The 26,913-nt window shown below is 38.2% G+C and overlaps 1 protein-coding gene across 1 annotated transcript in view; it reads right to left on the reverse strand.

The window, feature by feature from the left end:
* hydin (HYDIN axonemal central pair apparatus protein) overlaps positions 1-26,913 on the reverse strand; it is a 63,940-nt gene that overhangs the window by 36,484 nt on the left and 543 nt on the right. The window contains exons 2-43 of the mRNA XM_013907938.1: positions 26,357-26,461; positions 24,997-25,122; positions 24,182-24,301; positions 23,753-23,887; positions 22,688-22,887; positions 22,307-22,431; positions 21,565-21,766; positions 21,208-21,382; positions 20,490-20,589; positions 20,098-20,216; positions 19,586-19,809; positions 19,351-19,418; positions 18,994-19,235; positions 18,525-18,625; positions 17,733-17,868; positions 16,444-16,608; positions 16,196-16,348; positions 15,347-15,585; positions 14,934-15,231; positions 14,682-14,825; positions 14,071-14,214; positions 13,461-13,553; positions 13,000-13,214; positions 12,113-12,287; positions 11,292-11,501; positions 10,164-10,346; positions 9,879-10,053; positions 9,329-9,459; positions 8,925-9,052; positions 8,454-8,590; positions 7,725-7,852; positions 7,504-7,617; positions 3,677-3,757; positions 3,394-3,543; positions 3,010-3,249; positions 2,573-2,702; positions 2,338-2,460; positions 1,953-2,123; positions 1,640-1,813; positions 754-926; positions 418-492; positions 74-257 (exon numbers count right to left, since the gene is read on the reverse strand). Coding sequence (XP_013763392.1) covers positions 74-257; positions 418-492; positions 754-926; positions 1,640-1,813; positions 1,953-2,123; positions 2,338-2,460; positions 2,573-2,702; positions 3,010-3,249; positions 3,394-3,543; positions 3,677-3,757; positions 7,504-7,617; positions 7,725-7,852; positions 8,454-8,590; positions 8,925-9,052; positions 9,329-9,459; positions 9,879-10,053; positions 10,164-10,346; positions 11,292-11,501; positions 12,113-12,287; positions 13,000-13,214; positions 13,461-13,553; positions 14,071-14,214; positions 14,682-14,825; positions 14,934-15,231; positions 15,347-15,585; positions 16,196-16,348; positions 16,444-16,608; positions 17,733-17,868; positions 18,525-18,625; positions 18,994-19,235; positions 19,351-19,418; positions 19,586-19,809; positions 20,098-20,216; positions 20,490-20,589; positions 21,208-21,382; positions 21,565-21,766; positions 22,307-22,431; positions 22,688-22,887; positions 23,753-23,887; positions 24,182-24,301; positions 24,997-25,122; positions 26,357-26,434 — 6,484 coding nt within the window. The 5' untranslated portion in view covers positions 26,435-26,461. The remainder of the gene's footprint in view (positions 1-73; positions 258-417; positions 493-753; positions 927-1,639; positions 1,814-1,952; positions 2,124-2,337; positions 2,461-2,572; positions 2,703-3,009; positions 3,250-3,393; positions 3,544-3,676; positions 3,758-7,503; positions 7,618-7,724; positions 7,853-8,453; positions 8,591-8,924; positions 9,053-9,328; positions 9,460-9,878; positions 10,054-10,163; positions 10,347-11,291; positions 11,502-12,112; positions 12,288-12,999; positions 13,215-13,460; positions 13,554-14,070; positions 14,215-14,681; positions 14,826-14,933; positions 15,232-15,346; positions 15,586-16,195; positions 16,349-16,443; positions 16,609-17,732; positions 17,869-18,524; positions 18,626-18,993; positions 19,236-19,350; positions 19,419-19,585; positions 19,810-20,097; positions 20,217-20,489; positions 20,590-21,207; positions 21,383-21,564; positions 21,767-22,306; positions 22,432-22,687; positions 22,888-23,752; positions 23,888-24,181; positions 24,302-24,996; positions 25,123-26,356; positions 26,462-26,913) is intronic.

Genomic DNA, 26,913 nt, shown 5'->3' on the forward strand with positions numbered 1-26,913 from the left:
AATTCAATACATAAACATGACAACTATAAGGTCTGTTCACAGGTATAAGAATTTCTGTCTGTAAATATTTTACCTTCAGCTTCGCTTTGAGCTTTTTCCCGTGCCTTCAGGGCTGTATAAGAGTCAGATAAGTTGACCAAATAGATGTGTTTGTGGTTACTTAAGGCCTTGAGAACAACCTGCAGAGTGCTCGCTGGAACCCGAGTGTACGCTGAGTCCAGGCCATCAATCACTATTCCACGATAACAATCGCTTAACTGTAATCACAACATAAGCACCAACATTAGAGAGAATTACAAAATAAATAGAGAAACATCAGAGAAAACATTCCTTATTTGTGCCAATTTATTGCACAGCACTGGCTAAGAGTTATTCAGTTTGCACTTTTCTGTATATACACACCATGTAATACCTCACCTGAAATCTTTCTGCTAGGATATCAACCAGTAAATGCTCAGGCAACAGACTCCTCAGTGTGGTCACATCTCCTCCCTGAAGCAAAATCACACTAAATAAATTGGTTTTCTATGAGTAACAATTACTCTGTATTCACAGTTTATACAATAGTTTTGTATAGAGGTGTAAAGGAAATGAAATTTAAATGAATTATTTAACTGCAAAGCAAGGACCAGACCACCAATTCATAGAGAAAAGAAATACATTAAAACAGAAAGAAAAAGTAAAAACAAACAAAATAAAGTCCTGTGAAAAGCTCAAAGACAACAGATACGGAGATACTTCGAGAAAATGTACCAGACAATGGACAATGTGTTGATTTTCAGTCATCAGGGGAGCCTTGGAGTCATTTTCACTACTGTTGTCCTCACAGTTGTTGGCTGTATTTTGTATAAAAGGCGATGAATCTGGATCGGAGGCTTCAAGAGGTGCTGTGGGTCCTGATCCAGACGTTTCCTGAATGACCAGACCTGGTAGCAGGTGGGTAATTTTTAGTTACTCTTCTGCTATGGTATCCTGCCTTACTGTAAAAGATCTGAAATATCTCTAAGGATGGGGGTAAGCTTCATTTAATTTGCTGCAGAGGATACAGTAAGTGTAGGTTCTAATGGTTTAGTCCCAAGGAAATTTTCATTTTTAGACCATGTTCTAAATTCTGATGAGTTTTTATACTGCCGTGTACATTTTCTTCATCACTTTGTAGTACAACTATTAATATGTGTTTAGCTAAATGAAAAAACAAACAAAACAGTTTAATAAAAATCAACAATCACATATAGAGAAGGTTTACTCTTCTGTCCTTATTGTGTTTGCCTGGCTGCAGATTTGAGAGTCAGGCTATAAAGAGTTGGTATTGCTGCCTGATATCAGGCTATTTTTTGTGTCTTTTGTTTTGACCTGTTCACACCAACGATAAATTCATAATTTAATTTCAGTTTTCTAACCATATTAAAACCTTTCTGATTTTGAAACATGTATCTGTGTTTTGGGACGGTTTTTAAAGATGATGCTTTTTTCAGACCATGCAATAAACTGGCAATCTGCCCAGGTCGCACCCTCTTTTCCTTTGACAGCTGAATCACGCTGCAGCCCAGCTCTTAACCGCTTACTTAAAACTGAAAATGACCAGTTAAAGGTGTTACTCATTTTTCCATCACAAGCTGCTTTCTAGCTTCCAGCTTACCAGCTTCCTTAGCATTTTTCTGAGCATGCTCTGTAGCAGCAAAGTCAAAGAGTTGTCTGGCTGTCAGGCTAACCGGTGAAGTGCCATTTAAAAGCATATCTGTAACCACATCATCAACACAGAGGCACGCTGCTCCATACCGAAGTGCCAGAGCAGCTGCTATGCTGCTCTTATCTGATAAAAAAAAAAGAGACACACACATATACACACACACACACACCTTTTATATCAAGTTAACTGACTCCAGCAGGGGATGATTGTTTCATTCACTATCGTCATTTAAATTCTTTCATTGCAGAATGTGTTTTTAAACCTGTCAGTGGGGCTCCATATACGATAATAGCAATGCCTCTGCAGTTGCGTCCAATCAGAGCCTCAGGTGACAGGTCAACACCCATATGTCGGGCAACTGCTCTGCAGATAGGGGTCATCTCGAACTGTCTTAGACTCTCGCTGCTCGCCAATCTGGTCAATTCTGAGAAAACTGAATTTGAATTTAAATGTTAATTTTACAAGCAAAATAATGTTTGCAAAGAAAATTACACAAGTCTGAAAATTGATGGCATTTTTTTATGAACTGCTAGATGAGAAGTGAAACATCTTAAAGGACATTACAAAGAAGTGCTGTTGCTTTCAACTCAAGGTGATCATAGCCTGGATGACTGAGAACCAACAAAGAAGAAACTTGCTGTACTTACACATTTCAGGTGGTTTCACACCTGTAGTTCTAATTTCTGGGTGGTCTTCATCTAGTTTAGGCTTATTTTTTCCTCCCTGTGTGTCTTCATTTTGATCATCATGACCCGTACCTGCCTTCAGCTCTGGGGCACACAGATCGATTAAAAGTGACATTATGACAGACATTAAAACAAATATGTGCTGACATAACTGTGTGTATATTATCAATAGCTGCTTAGGTATCTTTAAAGATACCTTCGTCTTTCATCTTGGAGCAATACTCCTTGTAATAGTCCAGCAGTTCTGAGGGAAGCCCTTCTCCCGGGACACGTGGAGGAAGTAGTAACACACTGTTGTCTTTATAGTCCTGCATCAAACGCAGAATCTGCATGTGACCATGAGAAGAGAGGGCAGTTAAAAACCCAGAAAAAAATGTCTTATTAGAGACACCTCATTTAATTCAGGAAAGCTGTGTGAGATTAACTGTAGTGAAAAAATTGCATTGCACAGCATTTCTACTTTGTCTCTTTCTCTGATGCCTTTTTAATCATGCCATATTTTACCAATGAAAGGAAATCACATAATCTCTTCATATTACTACACCACTTGTAGCCTTGCCTTTAAAAATCATGCACTTCATTTTAAAGTAAATTTGCAACAATATTTCTGAAACTTTAGGAAAAAAGTGCTACCTCTTCTTCCTGGAGATACTGTGTGTCAAACTCCAGGGAGTAAAACTCAATGGGGAAAGAACAGGGGTTTTTCACTGTAACCTCAGCTTCAACGTCAGTGCTGGCAGGGAGACAAGGGCCCAGCTCGAGTACCGAAGGGCAGAACTCGAGATGTGGATCCTCACCCTGACCCTGAGCTGTGATGAACACCTCCTGGGTGCTGTCAGTGACTCGCACCACTAGCCGTCTGTTGTAAGGACACTGAAAGACAAATAGAGCAAAACAGTAGGTCTTTTGTCATATTTTATATCACGTTCTCTTGCTACTTTTTCATGATTAAGCAGTATGATGTTATGCTACTAATTATATCTAACAGTTATTGTTCTAATATTAAAAGCAGTTCACCCCATCAGCAGGCTTGAACTTTATGTGGACATTGACCCGTTCACTAGGGGACAGCACACCAGAGGAGGGAAACATCTCAAACACCACTGGAGGTGGACGCTGCTCCTGCAAGGCTCTTTTACGCTTGTAGAGGGGCAGGAACTTATCGATCTGAGTGAGAACAAGAACAAATGCAGGCATCACATTTATTGTATTTCTCTCTATCTGATATCTTTCTTGCCATGACACAGATGGCCTGTGGATTCCATTTTTTATATTATCCACAAAATAACAACAGTCATACCTTTTTAAAAGGCTTAACCTCCTCAGCTATGCTCCAGTGACACGGCACAGACTCATGGTTCAGCAGCTGTATTGTCTTCATCTGTTGGGTTATAAAGAAATTCTTACATTTTGCACAACATTACTGCAAGTTAAAACTGGTTTCAATTAAAGAGATTTACTCATGCCTTTAGAATACCAAAGGTTTGAATGTATAGGTCTGACAATTCACTGATTTACTGGAACTGTCTGTATGTATTTTTCAAAACGCCCCATAAACTTGAAGCAGTCAAACATATTCCTGGATGGAGTAGAGCTTGAATTAGCTCCAGAATTTAAATATCTTGGGGTCATTCTAGACCCAACATTATCCTTCAAGAGTCACATAAATAAAGAGTCCCAGGTACTTAAATTTAATAATCGAAATTTTAATCATATATGTAATAATTTAAATATGAATGTTGCAAAAACGTATTTTTACTCAATGATCATCTCTCATATGGACTATTGTTTGACATCCTGGTCACTTGCTTGTCCAACAACACTTAAAACTATTGAAAACATTTATAAAAGAAGTTTAAAACTACTTGACAAAAAACCAACTTCCCACCACCACTGCCATGTGTTAAAAAAACATAAATTACTGAACTTCAATAACTTAGTGAAACTTAAAAGAGTGTGTTTAATATATAAAGTCTTACACTAGCTTGCTCCACCACCACTAAAGCAGTTCATTAGGCATAAAAAAAGCTCAGACAGGACCACTCGAGCTACAACCCGAGGAAACTTGTTTATACCCCACAGACGGACAGCATTTGGGCAGAACGTCCTCTCTGTCAAGGGTGGCCATCTGTGGAACAGTCGTCCTCAACCCATTAGAGAATGCTCTACACTCAATTTGTTTAAGGCAAAGGTTAAAAACTGGTTATGGACAAATCAAGTGTGTGATCATGTATGAGTTGTATAGTTTTAATGTTTTATTTGGGAACAGAATGGTGTGTATGTGTGAGTTTGGTGATGGAGTTTTTATTATGAATGAATGATGAATTTTTATGAATTATTATGTCTATTTTTTATGCTTAAGGATAACAGATGGAAATTAGCCCTTGGCTATAATCTGGTATGTTTACATTCATGTCATTTTTTCTTTTACATTTATGTTCATTAACATGCACTGTCCTAAATAAATAAAATTTAAAAAAAAATAAATAAATAAATTTCTTGGTAACTATATGTAGGAGGGCACCACAGTGAGCCCAGTTAGAGCTCTGTGCTTGACAGCTGTGCCTACCTGCTGTTCAAAACTGTTAATTGTGAGGAACAGCCAATCAGAAGAAACTTAAAGGAAGAACTGGTAAAAAAAAAGGCAAATTTAAAATAAAAGATGATGTGAAAGGCTGCACCATGGCCTAGTAATGATAACTAAGGACTGTGAATTATATAAAGATGTTCAGGTCCAAGAAAACAAATATAGAGATGAGAAATTTGCAAATGTGGTTAGCTTTGAATAATAGATTTTACTGTAATTGCATATATTTTTTTCATCTCAGTGGAACACACTGCAATTATTTGTGTGTGTGTGTGTGTGTGTGTGTGTGTGTGTGTGTGTGTGTGTGTGTGTCCCGTTTGGATCTTTAGCCATCACAATTGTTGTCTTAAGGCCACACTGTAATTCAAACATGTTTGAACCCATTAATGTTTTCAAAACAAACACTAACAAAAGTAGCAGACCCAGTATATTTGTTAAATACATAAAAATAACCACTTTCATTAACTGTTAATAACTGTTTTATACACACAGCATCTACTTACTGTATTTTAATATCTGTTCTAACTCAGTCAGGATCTATTATCTCTTAGTCAATGTTTTGGAGAAAAATATGCCTTCCTTCGCATTCTGAAGTCAGTCATGCATGTTGTAAATGTTTTCAGGTTTTTCTGTCTGTTTCAGCCAGCCCGAGGATTAAGCACCTACCTGGCAGAACCATTTCTGATTTTCACTGTTCATTGAAACAAAAAGATTCTTGTCTCGACTGATTTTTTAAGTTGCACATCAGACTCAATTTATGTTCACCTGGTTAAAATGAATTAAGTATTGTTTTTCAAAATGCAATAATTTTAAGCCTAGAAAACTTAAATTACACAAAGATGTTTTTATCACTTAAGAAATATTTCTAGGTTAAGTACCATTGTATCATGCTCTAAACTGGAAATTGTTATCAATGCTTTTATTAGTTCTATGTTTGAACCCTATGTTTCTCTATTTAGTTCTTGTCTATTTAGGTTCCTCCCATGTCTGTGTCTCCCCACTACATTGTCCATAGTGTCATGTCTTCGGTGTATGAGTCTGTCGTGTACCCTGTGTTTAGGTCTTCCTCATCCTTTGTATGTCTGAGTTATGTTCCTCCTCCCTCTCTCTCGTGTTCCCTCACTCCCTCTCTCTGGCTCTCATGTCTGCCTTACCTCGACCCTTGTGTCAAGCTCACGTGTCCCAGTCTACGTCTCCCTATGTTTCCTTTTTTGTTTTGACAGTCTCATGTTCCCTGTTCAGTGTGTTTAGTTTTGCTTGTGGGGTCATGTTCATTTCAGCTGTGTTCCCCATGTGTTTCCACTCTCCTCGTCACCTCTCTGTGTATTTAGTGAGTTTTCTGTCATTTGTTGTCAGGTCACCTGCTTTCCATGTTTCATGTTCCAGGTATTCATGTTCCTCGTGTCCAGATTTTTCCATGGCCGTGTTCAGGGTTTTTCCATGTTTAATTCTAGTTTGCTCAGTTTAGGTTATTGTTTAGTTTCATACCTTGCCCTTTGTTTAGTATTTTTTCCATCAGCTATATTAAACAGCTCGGTTTTTGTTAAAACCAAATTACGTTCCATGCTTCGCTTTGTCTGCGTTTGGGTCCACTATTCACACTCCACACGGTCAGCAAGCACAGACTGTGACATCTGGTTATGACTTTTAGAGCTCTTAATGGTCAAGCACCAGCTTAAATCATTAAACTTTTGCAGCAATACGTCCAAGAGGTCCCTGAGGTCTTCTGATAAGGACACAGTTACTGTACATCATACAAGCTGAAAACTAAAGGACACAGCACTTTTGCCAGAATGGGCCACAGATGCTGGAGGTCTCTCCCTTTAAGTTTTAGATCTGTGGACTCAGTGGTCTCTGATAATAAAAAAAAAAAAAAACAACTCATCTTTCTGATTTGCATTTAGTTACCTCGTTCTTTATTCTGTTTTTGTTTTTAAATTTTTATTGTTTTTTTTTGTGAAGCACTTTGTGATCTTTGTCTTGAAAGGTGCTATATTTGAATGAAAGTACCCACTGGTTCTCTGTATCATCTGACTGTGGATGGTTATAGGATTCTACCTACATCTTTCAGTCCAATCACAAATGAAGAAAATTAATTCAATTTATACACAAAGTATATAAAAGATGGATTAAAAAGATGAAACATGAGTTAAGGTTGTGAATTTGGTTTTTGTATGCAATGAAATAACAGTAGAGCTTAAAAACAAAAAACAAAAAACGCAGACAGAGAGTTAATATAAATATTTGAGCCTTATTTATACACTTAGATGGTGAAACTGAATCGCTATTATCGTTTGCTTGATTTTTGTAATAATTTTGTATACAGTACAAATATTGTTTGTACTCTTTTGTATTGTTTGTTGCTTATTATGGTGGAATTAGAAGAAAGAATGGGGGAAATGTGCTGTGCCTTGGAAAATATTTTCAAGGCACAGCAATTTTTGACTTACTAAGTATTTCAAATTAAATACTAGACGAGAAAGGAATAGGAAGAGAAAAGAACTTTCACAGAGTCATCATCCATTGTTATCATGGTGTACCTGACACATGCCACACTGCAGAGTGTCAAATTGAATTGTATCACTGGAAACTGTGACAGCTGGCATGGTTACCACTGCACACAGTCGCACTTGCACCGTTGGACCACCTGCGACCTGTAACAGCAAAGAAAATCCTCTTAGATCCAAAATGACTTATAGAGGGAGAGTGAAAAGACACAAATTTAGTTTGTGGACATGTACAGGTGTAAGCCTGTGTATACCTGGATCGGGAGAATAGCACTCGTATAACCCAAATCCAGGTTGACTCCTTGTGGGTCAAATTTAACTGTGAAACTCTTCGTCTCATCACGGGGTTGGTTCTTCATGCTTTCAAAGTCTACTGTGAAACCTGTGAGGAACCAAAAAGAGTCATAAATTATTTTAAAATCATTTAAATTAAAGAGAAATTTAAAAAAATGATACTTGAGGTGAATACTTAAATTCACCACTGTGTACAAAAGCTTTAGACATGAAGATGGTTTCAAAACTGCTACAAATCTACATTTTCTATTACTGTATCTTCTTTCAGAACACACTAAGCTAGAAAAAAACAACTATAAGAAATCAATACTTGATGCTGCAAAGCAGCGCCAGTTGTATTAAATACACTTCCAAACATATCCTTATTCCATCCATCCATCCATCCATCCAACCATTCATCCATACATTCATTCTCTTCTGCTTATCCTTGTCAAGGTTGCAGGGGGGCTGGAGAGCCTATCCCAGCTACCACAGGATGAGAGGCAGGGTACACCCTGGACAGGTTCCCAGCCTGATGCAGGGCTAATACAGAGAGACAGACAACCATTCACACTCACATTCACACCTATGGACAATTTAGATTCATCAATGAACCGGACCCCACTAATCCTTATTTCAAGCATTTAAAAAAACACAGGTTGTCTTTGCCTGCGATGATGACCTAAAAAAGTAGGAGGACATTATATTACCTGTGTCTCCAAGATGTTTGTTAGTGGGATGGAAAGACACAGGTATTAATCCATTATTGCTGACCTTCACAGCACGACTCACGACTTTGCCAGGAATGACAAAACCAAAATCCAGAATGTACTCTGGGAGTTGGAACCTGGGAAAAAGATTTAAATAATAAGAATAAAACACTGGGCACAAACAAGCATGTTAGCAATATAACTTATTGTTATAGACTAAAGTCTGTAAAAATGTTTAGAATATATGTATTATAATTTTACTAAATATAATTTTGCTTTGTATACTGAACTGAAGTATCTTATACATTATATTATAGATTTGTGGACTTTCAACGAGATATAATGACATCGTATCAAGAGTGCACAAAGTAAAAAAAGCTAAACAGTCACAAATTCCCCAGCACAGTTTGACAAAGTTCTCACTTCAAAACAGAGTCACCAAAATGCATGTGTGTAGTTGTGTTTACATACTTTATTAGCTTGTTCCACTTTCTGAAGGACTCTTGTGGTTCTTCAGTTTCCAGCAAGTTATCAACCACAGCAAGAGCATTTTTTTTGACCAACAATCGTTCAATTTCCATGTGAAGCAGATCTTCATACTAGAGGTCAAAGAGAGAACAGAGAATAGCAGGGGATGGAAGAAGTGGTAAAAACACTCAAACCTCAACAGAGGAAACAAACAAACCTTACCAATCTACAACTGTAAATACCTCTGCAATAAGGGATTTTATTTGTGCTTAATTTTCCCTACAAATCCTCATAAATTCCCTACATGTCCACAATATCAAGTCAGCATACATATTAATAGGTATTTTTTCTTAATCCTCAACAAAAGTATAGAAAATGTGAGGTGTCACTAATATGAAGTTACTGACTGTGAGTGTGCGCGTCGCCTCTGTTGCTGCTCCTCCCCGAACAGTAAATTCATATATAAGCTTCTCTTTGACTCCATCTTTCTCCACAGCTGTTCTGGCCTGCTGTAACACGTCACTATAACACTCCTCTGCTGTAAGAGAAATCACAGTGCAGAAATAAGAAGTTGAATTTGTGTCTCAAGAACTGTTATCACAATAGAGGTCTATTATGGACCGTTTGAGCTTGATGCTTTTCAACAAAACTGGTTTAAAGAGAAAAAGAGGGAAATATGAGTTCACAAGGATAATTGACAACATCCTTATATAGTTCTATAAGATGGTAACACACTGATGTAATCATATGTATTTATAAGTCCTACTTTCAGCCCTTTTGTCTGATGCAGAATCATTTATTTATTTTGAGCAAAAGCACTATTTTAAAGTAAATTTAAATGAGCGAAATATTCATCTTTTAGCTCATTGATTTTGGATTGAACACATCTCCGTGCATGTGTGTGTGTGTGTGTGTGTGTGTGTGTGTGTGTGTGTGTGTGTGTGTGTGTGTGCATACACAGGATTCGTGGTAAATTCAGGCTGATCCTGGGGAACACTCCCACACCAGTCAGAGTGATCTCCTCCAGTGGTAGGAAAGCCACCTGCATCTGAAGCTTCTTCTTAAACACTTCAGGAATGCCCGGAAGGTAGAGTACACGGAGAACCTGTACCATGCCTGCATCAAGGTAACCCTGTCTCAAAAACACACACACGCACACACACACACATAAGGAAAGCCATCCTTTTTGTGATAAAATAGCTTTGAACATCCACAATTGAAATGGCAAACTCATAAGCTCACCTGAGCAGGAATGACTGTAGGCCAACCAGGTCTGACCTCATGTTCAAAGACCTTCATCTGCCGTGCTTCCTTCTCACCAACCCCTTCATCCTCCTCCTCTCTATGAGGGTGTATACTGTATTTGAAGCCCACCTTGCCCGTATTTGTCAGGGTTACATCAACTTCACCTACACAATGAAAAAGCTAGAAGCAAAGGACAAAGACTAAGAGGAGAGAGGAAACACTGTTCTGCCTTTTAAAGTTAACTGCACCTTTACTTTTATTAATGATCATGTCAAGCCGCTTACTGCAAACAGACAAAGTACTCCACCTAGTGACCGAATGTACTGAATTTGGTAGAGAAAACAATTTGTTTTTCAAAAAAAAAAGCATTGACCGTAATGGACTTTTTTTTTTTAATCTCAAGGTTTATGAAAATATGAGAAAGGGCCCAAGCAGGGCAAGCAAAAACATGTTACTCTGAATCAAATCCAATCTACTAACAGATGCCATGATGTACAAAAATTAAAAGTGTTATTCATTTCACTTGACAGTGGTCATAATGTTAGGCCTGATTGGTGTATAGAAATATGGTAAATGTAAGTCTTTCTATACAGTGTTTAACTTTCTAAGTGTTCAAAACTAAGCTGAGAGATGCACATGGTGTCATTTCGAATGTTTCAGCGAATATCATTTGACCCTTCCTCCCTTTCTTAGGCATTCACACAGGTCAACCCAACTCACTTCTTGAAGGGTCTAACAGCAATTTGCAAAGCAATATGCTTTGGATCTGAGTAGTTTTGAATTGTATTCTCATTATTACCTTTAGAAATTTGTACTCTTTGCACCTCAGTTTAAATGTAAACTATTGTGAATTATAAGGCTCTGAGTCAAATGGGAGCCCTTTTATCGTTATCTTCATGTTAAAACTGCTCCACACAGTTCTTTCTATATTAATATAAAGGTACTAAAATTAAATCTGAGATTTGGTAACTTAATGTAGATTTCATTATTTTATTTTAAATTGAATGTGTTTAAGCTGAGAGTCCAAATACTTACACTTTGAACTTTAACCACTGGAGAGATGGAGCTGGCTGGAGTAAAGATACCCGTAAGAAACGTAAGAATTAAGGTGCCTTGTATACGCACCTGCTGGCCAAAGTCCAAATGGGTGGTGTCAAGGGTGTAGTTGATTTCTGATGCGTGTCCTCTGAGAATGATTTCATATGTAGGCCCGTCCTCTACATGGCACTGCGTGACCACCTGTCTGCTGATATTTTCGTGGCCGTAGAAAGAGAACGTGACTGCCTGCTGATCCCCAGGTTGCAGATGACCATGTGTCGGCAAAATATCAAATACCTACACACACAACGAGAAAACCAGATGTTATTTAGGTTTTACTCTCAGCAATGTTCTGAATCTTAGTTTTGAAAGATGGTGGACAATACATTTAAAATATTTACAATGTATAGACAAGAATCTAATGAAATTTGATTATAAAAAAATTACTCTATGATTGAATCAGTGAAGAACATAATCATAGCTGCAACTAGAGTCCAAATGATTTATTCTTTTTTTCAGCTGCTTGCTTTAAGCGTCATCACAGCGGACCATGTCACCAACCCCCTGCATGCCTTCTTTCACTACATCCATGAATCTACTATGAAAATTCATGGATGAAGAAATGAAGAAAACAGGAGAAATGCCCTTCAACCATTACTCATGTTGCATGGATTGTCCACCAGAGGGCACTGTTGGTAATCTGTTTGGAACGCCACAACACAACACAACTGGCTTGTGACAATAAAACAATTTTATCTTTTTAAAGGGCATTGTTGTATTATTTTAGCAAAGACTCATAAGTAACTGGACATAAATGTTATGTCTAGTTTCTTTTGATAACAAATCTGCTTATGTTTTGTGTGCCTGAAAGAAAAGAAGAAATTTCCTACATGGAAATATTTGCTTACCTCCTCCACACGAACAGAAGCTTGTGTGCTGCTCTGTTGATCTGCAGCTAGCAGGGGGGTTTGAGGAGCTGAAAAGGCAGGTGAAAGAGTTGCAGAGGAGAGCCTCCATTCTTCCTGTTGACTTTCTGAAAGTTTCTGCTTCTTTTTCTTTTTTCCTTTCAGCATCTCTGTTTTTCTATAAGAGCAAAATAGTCAAATAAAGCATCCCTAAACTTAAAAATATATTTTTCATAATCACTGCATTGAAATCTTACAATAAATGGAACATATGAAAAATTCTCTGCAAAGAAGGAAAAGTATGATACTATCTTTTAGCATCTTGGTGGAAAAAAACCCAAACAAATTCAAGATCTTCTTGAAGTGGACCTGTTATTTCATTTTTTTAAATCAGAATCAGTTGATCGTGCAGTTGTATTTCCTCTCTCTTTAAGAGAACTTTACTCAGATCTGAAGTTAAAATATTTAGGATATTTCCTCACTTTGGCATCTTACAGATCCAAGATTTCTTTTTTAAAAAACAAGTACAGATATTAGAAATTAGTTAACTCACTGAAATGTTTTGATCATGTTTATACAAACACACATGATTCTGTTGTGGATTTGCTTTAGCTGTCAGATACTTGATCTCAAACTTGACACTAGACAACTTGGTCAAAATAAATATCCAAATAGGTTCTGTATTAACACAGTAATAGCACTATAATCTCTTTCTTAAGTGATGTGGCTGGCTGTTTTTGACCCTCATAACATCTAAAACAGAACAAATCTGGGTTTAAAAGACTTACCACACAATCACTTTACAATTATACAACATGATACTGCAGTGTCTGGTTTATAAATGTGATACATGTTCTAGTCCTGTTTGGCCAGATTCTGTGTGACTATACCTGCTGTTAATGTGGTCATCCAGAAAGGTCCAGTAATAGGACACAGGAAGCAGGGAACAGTTTGTGATGGTCATGACTTTGTGAGTCTCTGTGCAGTTTAACACACAGTCAAAATCTACAGTGGTGGAGGGAAAGTCGAGGTTGGGGTAGTGGACCTCTGCATGCAGGTCCACTACATCCTGCTGTGGGTGTCCCAAGTAATTTACCTCAAGATACTGAAAACCATTTCAAGAAAGAGGGAAAAAATTATGTTAGTAAGTGAACATTTATTCAAAGCCAAGGATTATCTGATAGCTTAATTAAGACATTAGTTTTAGATCATTAAATGAGTAAAAAAATAAATAAACAAAAGTAAATGTTACTTCTATCCAGCCTATTTAATTTCAATGTAAATCCAGGTGAATAAGCCACTGCTCAAAAATGCACAACTGAAAGAAGATAACAGCATGTATCATAGTTACCTCATCCACATTGTGTGACACTCGATCCTTATAGAAAGCTGGATTAAAGCATACCCACAACTCAGCCTCACACTTGTCGCCTAAAACCACAGACTGGAAAAAATACACAAGACTATTATTGGAGTTATAGCACTTCAGTATATTGGGCAAATCAGTGTAAGAGCACTTCTTTCACAGAGCATGCTCTTGCACCTGGAAGAAAGAAATCATTTAATAAAATATTTATTATAATTCTGCCACGGGACCCAAGTTTATCAGAATTATCCTTCTAATCAGGATCATTCAATCACCACTACAGAATTCGAATTGCATATTATGGATGCCCTAATTTGAACTACTATATCTGTATATCTTGAATGGAGCTGTTTGAAGTGCACATACAGTGAAGTCCCACTACCACATACAGATATCCATGACACACAATAACAAAAACAAAATAACAACATTAATCTGGAGAAAAGCTCATCTACAAGACAGTAAGAACACAACATGTTTCCACAAAAATGTTCACAAACATTGGTGCATGGCTCTATCACAGAACAGTGAGAATCCAGGAAATCTGCTTTCCTGGAACTTAAAACGAAAACAACTAGCAAACAACAATGTGCACCTTAGTGGTGGCTATACTGTGCTCCCCTGGGGCCTCACACAGAGAGAAAGGTTCTATGAGCGACAGCTTCATGGATACAGGCAGAGAGGACACGTTCTTCAAGATCAGCTTCTCATACAGGGGCCGCATACTCTCCCCTTTGACCTGTAACACATATACAAATCCTTAATTAAATGAACCACAATAAAGGACAGGAATGAAGCTGCTGCAGTTTAATCGACAACTAGCTGTTAACTGTGAGCTAATGATGTCTTTAACAAGGTTAAACTATTGTAATTTTCAAAAATTCTGAATGTTAAAATAATCTAAATGCTTTCACTAAACTATACAGAGTTTGGAATATGCTAGAACATCCTGTCACAATATCCCTAAACTAAACAACATCTTTGTGGCATTTGGTTGTGAATCTCGAAATGCATTAAGGACACCTGTAAGACTGACATAGCTATCTATCAAAGTTGTAGCTTATGGATATTTAACTTTAGCCTTTAACTAGGCTTTAGATAATATTTAAAAATACATGCAACTTACAGAGCATTACAATAGAGAGCATTCAGTATATGCCTTTATTCTAGACAAGGCACTGTTTCTAATTTTTGCTCAAGACTAACCTTTTTTATGTAGAAGTTCAGCTGCTTTGAGGAAATGCTGAGCAGCGGAGCCACAAAGCGACAAGCAATGTCTACAGACATGATTTTCTCCTGATACCCTTGCTGGCCAACTATAGCGTAGCACACCAGACGTTCACGTACAACCTGCGTTGTTGAAAAGAAGCATTATTTACATGTTCTATGCTGCTTACTATGCTACATCATGTCATTTAGTGCATGCGCAAACCTTTAACTTGCAACAAACTATTTCACCTTTGGGGAGTCTGCAGAGACTGTCAGCACCATGTCAGCAGAGCCACCTGGAAAAAGTTCCAGACGAGACGGTCTGAGGCTAACCATCGACTTCTCCCTGCTGGAAGGGAGTGAAGATCCACGTCTTGCATCATCTCTCTGTTTAGGAGTGAAGATAGGGGGTAGGAAGCTTTGGTCGGGCAAGGTGCCACCTTTGCAGAGTTTTGCAGTGGGCTGTGAGGTATCGACCTTCCAGTACATCCGGTGTACTCGCTTGCCATGGTTGCAGAGCTTGAAGTGGTACTGGTATGCTTCATGACTTACAAAGTAGAATAGAGACGAAGGATAGTGTCAGTGTCGTATTATCCACATCTACATCGTGAATTAATAACTAGGAAACGCTCCATTTTAGTCTATGAAAATGGGATTTCTACCTGAAGTGGGTGCCCAGGTCAAGGCTGGGACCAAAAGGCCTGTCACTGACAATTGTAGTGCCAGTGCCAGTGGCAGACAGGAGGACAGTGAGTGGCTGACTGTCCTGTATGGAAACCTCTAACTTGCCCTCAAACGGAACTGTATCCTTCAGATGCACCACGACCTTGAGCTCCACCTGGCTCCATGGTGGCACCTCCCCCTCACTGGGCTCAATACGCCAAAAGGGCTTTCTGATGGTCTAAGGAAGCAGAAACAAAAATCTGAGTCTATTCATAGTGTGAACATCATGAGCTGAGGAAAAAACACAAAGCAGCGTAGAAGCTCCAATAGGTCGTTCCAGCACTAAATGTGATGCATGAAAATATCAAGTGGGAGCATTTTCTATAACTGTGCTGCAAAGGTTTGCTATGAATGAACTCTGAGAGATAAGAGATTAAGCGAGAGCAAGAGATGAAAGTTGAAGTCTAGTCAACAATAAAGGTTAACAGCATTTTTTGTGCATAAATGTTACACCAAACAGTGAGACTACATAATTTTATCATTAGTCTATCTAAATTGGTAAAATGTCACAATTTGGTTTAAAATGACTAGTGCAAAGGAAGCCCCTTATTCTCATTCTCAAATTTAAGCAGCAACTAATTATTTCAAGAGTTACCATAGCAGTAAAATCATTAGCTCATAAATTACATATCCAATTAGACTGATAATTAATCAATCACAGCAATTAAGAAAGTCGGACTGCTAATACGTGAACAGATCTATGGTTGGACAGATATGAAGTAAATAGTATGTGCCTGCCTGTCTAAGTCACAAATGGTATTTTTATTTTCTTGGGTGAGTGTTTGTACCATTGGAGTGGTAAAGTGAGCTGGAATAGGCGAGTGGTTTGACAGGAGCAGGGTTTTGCCAATGTCCATCAGAACTGGGATTTTGCCAAAGTGTAGCTGTGTGGTTTGAATGTGAACTAGTGGCCCGTGCCCAATACACGATAAGGCCACTTCCTGAAACAGAACAGAAGTAGGATTAGAGAATAAGCACCATGCCGGTATTCAGACCTACACACAACTTGCACTCCCACACATGCACTTCCACTGACCAGGGGTGGCTGGGAGCTCCCAAATACAGCAATACGTATCGTGTGATGCAGCATTCCAGGGGCCTTAGTTAGGAGACGCACAGGAAGCTCCTCGGAGCTGCCCGGATGAATCACTCCTCTGGGTGCAGAACTGCCTAAAAGCAGCGAAGAATTATCCTCATATTCCTGAAAACAGGGAGAGCAAAAAGAAAAACTAAATTATAAGTTTTAATGTCAGCATACAGATCTGGTACAAAATGTGTTTAGGTAAGTTGCTTCAGTGCATGTGTAATAACAGATTGCATTTATATAGCGCTTTTCTAGGGACCCAAAGCGCCCCCTGAACCACGGTCGCCCACAAGTTGCCTCAGTGCATGTGTACACAAAGAATCCATCTCTGCTATATATATATATATATATATATGAAGCACAGTCACTGATTATATAACGAAAGTTTTTGTTGCCCTTTGTCTCAAAAATCCAAATCAATTCAAAGCAAAATAACACAAATAAAACTTAAACGCTTTCTTAGCAGTTACATGACACAGTTTTGTGGAACCACCTGACATAACTTTCTAAACTTAATCCCAAATAAACATTTTTTGAGTGAAATACAAGAAACACACGCAGAGTTCCAAAATAAGAAGAGTGAGCTGTTTATTAGGCTGAGAAAACGAAATCAAATCAGACACAGTGTTGTTTGTGGGCGATTGTGGCTCAAGAGTTGGGAGGTCGCCTTGTAATCGGAAGGTTGCCGGTCAAGACACTTCACCTGTTGCCTATTGGTGGTGGTCAGAGGTCCTGGTGGCTACAATGTAGCTTGCCATCACCAGTGTGTAAATTGGTGGATGACTGTATATAGTGTAAAGCGCTTTGGGGTCCTTAGGGACTAGTAAAGTGCTATACAAGGCCTTTTACCATTTGATTATATTTAGACAAAGCCAGTTCTTTTGTTTGCTCATTTCCAATCTTTATGCTCATGGCTCCACAGTGTAACTGTTTACACATTTGCCTAACAAGTGAAAGATCCCAGTTTGTTCTAAGGAAGAGACACAAATCCCTTAGCAGTTGCATCAGGAACAGCGTCTGATATAGAAATCTGCCAAATCAAATTTGTGCAGCTACCTGTGGTGACCCCTTGTGGCAAGCGACGAACTAAAAGTGGGTATTTCTAATTTTTACGCTAAGCTAACTTTCTCCTGGCTCCAACTTCATATTGATTGAAAAGGAAAGGTACAGTGTAAAACACTTTAGTGGCTGCCAAAACATGTAAACTCTATAATTGTTGTTGCTCTGGTGATCCATCCAACCTGATCAAGCATGCCGTAGCAGGCAGGCAAATTGCTGGGGTTGGTCAACCGCACTTTCTGTTCGAAGGGTTGATTGAGGAAACACCTTTCAAAGTGTAGCACTGGAGTATCCACCAAAATCTGAGGCACAACACACCTATCAACAAAGGGGAAAAAAGCAAGTCAGACAATCAGGAGAAAAACAAGGAAAAGGTGAGGAGAATAAAAGATGTGTAATTGCACTTCATCATGCCTAAACTCTATTAATCCTCCAAGTTCAAGTTCAATGGATGCAAACAAACAAAAGTGCAACAGAGACTACCGGAAGAAAAAAAGCTATATTGCTTTAGGAAAAAAGATGACAGAATAGATTACTTAACACTCACCCTACTAATTGGGATCCTTAAGGGATGCTTGACTTGGTAATGAACATAATATGTTCCATTTAATCTCTAATGACAAATACAGCTGAGTAAAAACTACTATACTTATAGTAAAAAGTAAATGAGAAAAATTATAGTAATGTATGTCATTTCATGGATTTTATGGGTCTCATCCACCAACCAAGACACCACAACAAAGACATTTCATTCTATTTTCCTATATCAGATGGATGGTCATTCATTCTTATTCATCATTTTTTATTACGTTTCCCTTTTCAAAGGGAAAAAGATTTTCAGTCTTAGGCTAATAGAGAATAAAGATCTGTGTAAATGGGCCCAGTATGACATGTTAGATTCATTTTGCTGTGACAGAAATGACTTCAATAACTGTTTATTTGAGTACGTCTGGACATTAAGCATGTTTATGTACCTAGCATTTATAGGCAGAGTCAGAATTTCCTCCCCAACACCTTCAACATCCACCACCAGTGACAGCTGGTATGTCCTGACTGTGTTGGAGCACAGTGTGACCTGTACAAACATCGCACAGACATACAGCAAGACCACAAAAACAAGTGTCTAAGGTTAAAAGGAAAGGAAAGTTCATTAATGTCACCTTCAGCTTTAAAGACCCCAGTATCGACAGGGTAACCACAATGATGATGACTGCTGGCTAGAGATCTGATTATTGTCTAAACCGGCAAAGTATGTCAATGAGATTTACTAATCCTTCAAGATTGCCCAGATATTTTTTATAGTATCTAAATAATCTACATAATTTACATGTATATAAAAATAAAAACAGAATATTTGAGGTTTTTTCCTACTATTTCATAACATGAAAACACTGATTGCTGGACTATTTTGTCAGTGGTGGGGATGGTGTTAATAAACTGTACCTTAATGTCAACATCGGACACGCTACGCACTGAGCCTGCTGCCGGGCTGACCGTGAACTCCACAGGGCATGGATGAAGATCTCTAGCACTATAATCTTGCCAATCTTTCAGTGACTCATCCGAAATCTGTTTGAATGAGCTAACACTAGGAGAGCCCAGCCCGTCCCCCAAGACACGCAGGATGAAGTTCACGGGTACAAAGGAAGGGTTGAAGAGCGTACAACCAACTGTTACTGGAAAACCTATGCAGGGAGATTAAAAGAAGCAAATATGAGAAAATGTGAAAATATTAAGATGATGTCTGTCATTATTCTCTGGATATATGTTATAAAAACTAGAAGAGCAAAAGTGATGTACCAAAGGCTACATCCCCAAAATTAAGTTCTGAAACACTGAAGTGGATTGTGGGACAAATGACGGAACCCCTGCAAAGAAGAGACAAAGAAACCTTGAAACCTCGGGAACAATAAGATTTGAAAATATGCAGTACGAGTGTAATAGACCCACTACTACAGCTGGGTCAGCTTTTATTTGTGCTGTGTTACATGTAAATGTCCTGGCAGAGAACTGGCTCGCTGCTTGCTAACTTTACCCAACAGTGAAGGTCAGTGGTTGAGGTTGTCCTGCCACACTTAGCAGCAACTCCTCAAAGAATGAACCCAGAATGGGACTGCAGAACGATACTTCCACTATCTGGCAGGCGCCAGAGGGAACAACACCTTCCTCGGGATTGAAGGAGAAACAGCGGCCAAAAGTGGTGTCAGGACTTGACCACCTGAAAGGGGCATCAATTGGCCCTTTGTTTGACAACTGCACCTGAAGAATGAATTCTTGTATGAGAACAAATACCCAATATTGATCATCTTTCAGCATTACATTTGTGCATTAAAACTGTCAAAAGAAAAACTTTTGTTTTTATTTTATTTTATTTTACAGCTTTTTTAACAATATATGCTGTTTTGTTATCTTGTGGATAAGAACTATAACCTTGCAGTGCATCCACCAAGGCTGAATTCAACTCACACAAAGTTGTAGCTCAAGCATTCTACATTAGAGCCATACTGGGAATAACATAACGTGTTCACACTGGCTTGGTTTTCTTACCTCTTGACGAAATCTTTCACCTATGAATAAATCTTTTAAGTTCATCCCATCATAGTTAAGCACAAGTTGAGGGCCCATGCCTTTGCCCTTGACTGTGAGGGGTAACGGTGATTCACATCCTAAGATGACAAACAGCCATGATGAAAGAGTTACAATAGAACTAAAGACAGAGAAAGGAAATTTGTAGGGCCACAGGAAAGAAAACATCACACAGATTTTATGCATGTGGCGGTGAATTTTAAAAGTTGCCTCTGTGTTTCTGTGATTTTGCCCTATTTTTTAACAATGTAAACATGACTAAAATGGACAAAAAGTACTGATTAAACTGATAACATTATGAATTATTATCTTTTGCTGCTGTATGTGTGTGTGTTTGAGAAACCGGAATAAACCTGTGACATCGCAGTATATGGTTTGTTGATAAAGTCTGGCCTCCTCAGGCTTGAAGATGATGGTGAACTTCGCTGTGGTGCTGGGCCATATTTCCCCCTCCTGAAACACGTAAAGACAACAATAATTATTTTAGTGAAACAAAATGCAAACATTACAAAAACGTAAGAAGAAGAAAACGACTGATTTTTTGGTCAGGCTTTACTCTACACATACACACACACGCAGGTGACCTCCCTAACTCTGTGTTGTCTATCTCTTTGTCCAGGGAATGGGGCTGAGTTGGGGACAGAAGACAGAGCAGCTCATACTTTCTAAAGGTCTCTGGACAGGTCTGTGGTTCTAATGTCACAGAAGAATCAGACAGACGTTATATGCAAACAGTCTTGATCACAAAGTCTGTGTGACAGTTTTAACATCAGATCTGATCAACCTTTTCAGAATTCTGTTCTCACAGCAATAATACAGCTCTGAGGGTAGAGCATGCTGCAAGAAATGATTCACGGAAACATCAACAAATTTCAAGTGCTGTTGCTCCTGTTCCTTCTCCCCACTTAAAACTATTACATTATGCAGACGTACTATAGGAGGCACTGTTGCCTCTAGAGTTGATGGAAAAGAAACAATGGGCAATGTAATGACATTTAAGTATTCAACTAATCAGTCTGGCAAGAGGAAAATCATGTGAACACACGACAAGACAATGAAACACAAACACACCGGAGGCTCCACAGTTATACAGTGTGAAAGGGCCAAGAGGTAGTCGTTTGCATCCTGACTTCTGTGCTCCTGTGGGGCTCTAGACTGCAGCAGGAGGTAATGGATCCCTGCAGGGTCAGACTTAAGCAACTGTCCTAGCTCGACTTCTTCCTTCTGCTGGAGCACTGAGCCCTCCCTAGAGAAAAGTAGGGAGAGACAGTGAAAAGTATAACAAATAGCAAATGAGGAGGGTCAGAGAGAAAAAGAGGCCAGTAGAAGGACAAAGATCTACACGACAGAAAGAATGTGATGGGTACCTGAGCTCATTTCTGGCAACACATGCTCTAATAAATACATTTTGTGCTCATGCATAAATACCTCAGTAAGCTCAGGTCCTCTTCTTGTTGGCTGGGCCACACAGTCCAGCAGTACTGAAGAGGGATGCTATTGTGGTTGGTGAGGGACACTGTGCGTGTACTGATCAGGGAGACATAAGTATTCTCCATCCAGATGGAGTCAGGTTCAAGGTGGATGTTCAGTTCCTCACAAGACCCATGCAGGCTAATGTACACATCTTCACCTGAGTAGAAGATATCATGGTGCTTATGACCTAGTAACTGGTTACCACAGGGTAACATAAGTGGTGGAGAATAGGTATCAAGAGACCTTTTTTGTCTATTTTTGTTTTGATTAGTCATTTGTAAAAATATGGAGGAATACTGTCGGGATTTAAGTGAAATTTAACAGGGTTACTCTTGTCTAATTGAAAGACAACAGGAGATTCCTAAATACCAGATTCTGGCAGTATACCAAAGTCACTAAGATGTAACATGTACTATGAGAAGAAATCAGGGAGAAGAGAAAACAACCCCTCTGATCTAGCCATACCAAGCAGGAAATGTGATATAATACAGCCATTATGAGCTGAATTTTCATTCCCTAAAGACTGGCTATATTCTCTTTCATCACCTACAGTATGTCACCTTTACTTCACTGGTCCCCTAACCAACAAACACATACGCACCGCTCTCGCAAGCCCCTTATCAGTGTGTATTTATCTGTTACATCTTGAAGAGTCTTCAACACAAGTCTCATTGGTGTCACAGTTTTGTTTTCTCACCAGTATGGTAGTGCAGCAACAGATCCTGCCTGTGGTTTCCTGTGTTCATTGGGTGGAAAACCACAGTCACCTGCATACTCTCGCCAACATCAAGTGCCCCAAACTCAGGTGTCACTGAAAAAGGCCTGCAATAATAGGTTACTGTTTTAGAAACTGACAGAGGAAAAGCAAACTTTTAACTAGACCCAACAATAAGTACTGTAAAGTCTAGTTAAAGGTATACCCAAGACTCCATTGTGTAATTTTTGATAAGTAGGTAAAAAATGTTTTCTGTTCACTTATGATTCTGAATTTTTTTCTTAAATGTATTTAACAGTTTTCACAAGCTGAACTTTAAAAATAACTATTCACTGGGTACAAGAATGACTGTTTTACTCTCACCTCTCTGTGTGGAGCCTGAATTTGGCTTTGCTGTTTCCTACGTTACAAACAAGTTGAGTCTTCTCAGTTGAAGCTTTCACAGGACACACGGGCAAGTCAAGCTTGTCTCGAAAGTCAAGAATGGCACGTGGCCCAATGGCCCGGATTGGAATCTCAAACTTTTCCCTCTCTGTCACACAAACCAGTCTATGGTGGTAGTCCTGTGTAGACAAGGAGAAAAGCCTGCTGCAACCACACAAACTCTATAAACTCAATATACTTTATTATATCAGTTGTTAAATAATTTTGTGCCACTGAATTTGGGCATACCAGCAGTTCAATTTTATCCAGTTTGATTCTTACACTGAATTTTTATAGCGCCAATTCACAACAACAGTCACCTCAAGGCAGCAAAGACCCCACAGTAATATAGAGAAATCCCCATCAGCAAGCACTTTGTGACAGTGGGGAGGAAAAATTCCCTTCTAACAGGAAGAAACCACAGACACAATGAAGCTCAGGAAGTGGCAGCCATCTGACGCTGCAGGTTTGGGGTGAGCGAAACAAGCTGTTTATTCCATTAGCTGCTCAGTTATTCAAATGTAAATAACAAACTAACCAAAAATATCATACTTGAGTCCTAACCCTTAAAACAATTTAAAAAAAAAGATTCTTTCCTTAGTAAACATGAACCAATAATTAAAAAACATTTTTTAAAATTATATATGTGACAAAATCAGAAGGTTATTTGTTGAAATAATTAAACACTAAGGAAAATGTATACAAATTAAGTATATTCTCTTGATTGATTTCATATTGTATTTCCGTACCAAAATTACACAGAAAATTTACATGTAATTAATTTAGTTAAATTCAACATTTAGGACAATTTTTTTTTGTGGATTCTGATTCTAACTAAGACTTCATGAAACATTTATGCAGAAAGTCTGGTAAAGGCTATACAAGATCATATGAGGTTATCCTCATCCTATATGTGGTTATTGTGACTTTGTGTTTTGTTCTCTCAGTCTAGGCTTCTTTGTTTTTGTGCTGCAAAGTCCAATCAAATGCAAACGTCTCTTGTACCTTGTTTTCGTGTGGGGTGAAGAAGACTGTGAAAGTGGCAGACATTCCTGGTGCAACGTTGCTGCGTGCATCACTTGAAGGCAAAACACTGAAAAACACGGAGTTCTGCTGCTCCAGCTTCACTTGCCGTGAAACCTGAACAAAAAAATAAACATAAACTGTAGATAAGTGCATAAACCCAGCACAGCAAGAAGGACAAAGGTAGTGATTATTAATCATTGCTTGAAAACGGTATCTTATCATGGTATCTTATTCAGATTTCCTCCAGTCAGCAATGACCTTTTCTTCACACTCCCCACATTTTCTCTTTTTCAAATAGTCATGCTGCAGTGGTGTTGTTTCACAAATGTTTCTGATTCAAATATAGGCTTGACAGTCATGCTGATTTCAAAATTATTTGATCTTCATTACTCTTATTGATTAATATACCTTGTCATTGTTGAGAAGCAGCAATGGTAACTTGTAGGTCTGTCCAGGAGAGAAATTCTGGAAGACCAACTCAGAAGGGTAGGGCTGAAAAAGCGGCTGATCTATATCTGGAAAAGAACCCTAGCCAAACACACATACAGAGACAATGCTTTAGATTTCAAATTCACCTCATACTTTGCACTAAATACGTATTGAACAGTGCATTTGCTTTGCTGGTTTGTGAGCACAAACACATGATAATATTTGTAAATATTTAAACAAGCTTTTTATTCATATTGATGTAATGATCAGCAGTAAAAAGAAAACGTGTTTTTCCTAATTAACAGTGAAAAGATGGACACACAGTATGATGCCAATAATATTAATCATCTCTTTTTTATGCAGTCCTAGCTTTTGTGCAGATGCAATTTTAAAATATACAATCAATTATGGGGAGAAAATATAATGTGGCGACAACTCTACAAATGATGAGCGTGAAAAATCACCAGACTGGTGATCAGGCAAATGTGCTGTGATTGAGATTAATTCCTGATTATTTCAACCGCGGCCTTTCTACAGTTCTTCACCTGAAGGGTCTGAGCTGTTTCTGCAGCACAAGAGTCTCTACATATTGCTAGGCAATAGGCTAGGCAGGAGTAAGTGATATCAAAGAAAATATTTAAAAATAAGAACTCCCTTTCAATTTGCACCTTTTACGGTAGACTGTTGCCACTGTTATTGTTGGTTCCCAGTTAATGTTATACTGTATCACTGTGTGTAATAGGAAGAAAGTTTTTAAACTAGTGTGATATCACAGAATTATAGCTGGCATTTACTTTGTGATGTGGAGCGGCGCTCAGGTCAAGCAACTCCAGGATGCGAGGTGGGTGCACCTCAGCTGTGTTACTCAGGCGCTCCTCTGTGGACTGCAACATCTCCTGGGAGAAAACTGAAGGAGTCACCTGCAAACACACAGCAACACAGGCCTATTTACGGTCTCCTAATCAGCAGTAATGAGGCGCTGAGCTGTAGGCTATTGCTCTTGAAACAGCTCAGCTTACAGCTCTAATGCTTGCATATACATAAACTCAAATAATGTTCATTTTGTGCATCATTTTTTGGGTATTGTATTTTCTACATAATCCTCTGTCATTGGTGCACCTAAAGCAAAAAAACAACTAATTGCTCTTAGTCTCTCTGAAGGAAAATGATTTTAGCTTAATTCTAAATCTAAATGAATAACATAACTGCAAAACTGCTTATGCAATATTTATGCTTTTATCATTAATAATTATAATAATTATTATTCATTTTATTATGCAGTTAGAGAGATAAATGCCACAAGATTGTAAAAACGAGCATCTGCAGCAGATAGAATATTTTTTACAATTTGATTTGATTATCTGTCATTACCTATCTTATATTTCTGAACATGTTATTTTCCATATCTAATGAGGGAGCTTTTATTTTGGAAATCTGACTATTTAAAATCTTGATGGATTCCAATATCTAAACGGAAACAAAGCAAACTGGTGGCTTCTCGTAACAAACTAAGTCTTTTAGTTTCAAAATATCACAGATTGAAGTCTTTATAAAATCTAAAGACTATCTGGATGCACTTATTTTGAAAATATTAAATATTTTAGAGCATGAGATGAAATGACAACTAATGCAGAGTAGAAAATGTTAATCCCTCCACTGCATCCCTGAACATTGTACCTAGTTTCTGTCAGGTGTGTAACAGCGCAGCTCACACTGATGATGAGCCTAATTTTTTCTTTTTAACAATCTTACCAAATAAGTAAGCAAGTATGGACTTCAATATTCCACATTCTGACCTGAGAAAATTGTAAGTGAAGTGGAAGAGAGCTAAAATGGTTAGGCTGAGGTCAATGCAACAAAACACTGTAGCCATGTAATTCATTTTGAGAATTACATGAGAAGCCAAAGTGATTATTAGGACAACGTGTCATTTTAAGCATTATTTAAAAAAGAATGGGACAGTGTGCAAGAAGTAGGTCACAAGAAAATAGAATACTGTTTATTTGTCAGAAAATCCCACTTCTGACATCTGCTGTAACATCTTCATTTCCTTGTCACCTGAAAGCTGTCATATGGCTATATTTCACAACATAACTTACAAGCAGCTTCAAAATTACAGAGGTAAAAGGAAAAAAATGCAAGTTAGAACCTCACCCTCCTTGCTTTCCCCTCCTTCACACGCTTATTGTTGCATAGCAGGGACGCCTTTTTCTTCACCTGAGTGACGCTCATTCTGAATATGTTGTATGGCAAAATCACCTGCAAGAAAGGAAACAGAAGAACACAAGAGAACACATGGAGTCATAAACTAGACATCCATTTTTTATGTTTCAGTTATCATATCAGGTTCAGAAGTAGCATTAGGGCGTGTCTTTAACAACTGAAATCTATATGGTGTATTATTATTATTATTAATCCTTTATTTATCCAGGTAAAAAATCTCATTGAGATTAAAAATCTCATTTCCAAGAGAGACCTGGCAAACACTGGACATGGTATACCATGTCCACTTCAGTTTATGTCATACATACTTATGGTACAGTAATTTGAAGATTTAGATTCAATTTCAGAAATCAAGTGCTTTCTCAGCATGGCCTCCTGACTGTTTAATGAAATATGGGTTTTTTGAATCAGTAAAAGGAAATGTGTCATTGATGTGACCGTAGAAACATTTGATTAACCAAAAAGAAGAAAAAAATGGGGTGTATATA

The sequence above is a fragment of the Pundamilia nyererei genome, unplaced genomic scaffold (assembly GCF_000239375.1).
Source record: "Pundamilia nyererei isolate P.nyererei 1_Seehausen unplaced genomic scaffold, PunNye1.0 scaffold00626, whole genome shotgun sequence".
Lineage (NCBI taxonomy): Eukaryota > Metazoa > Chordata > Actinopteri > Cichliformes > Cichlidae > Pundamilia > Pundamilia nyererei.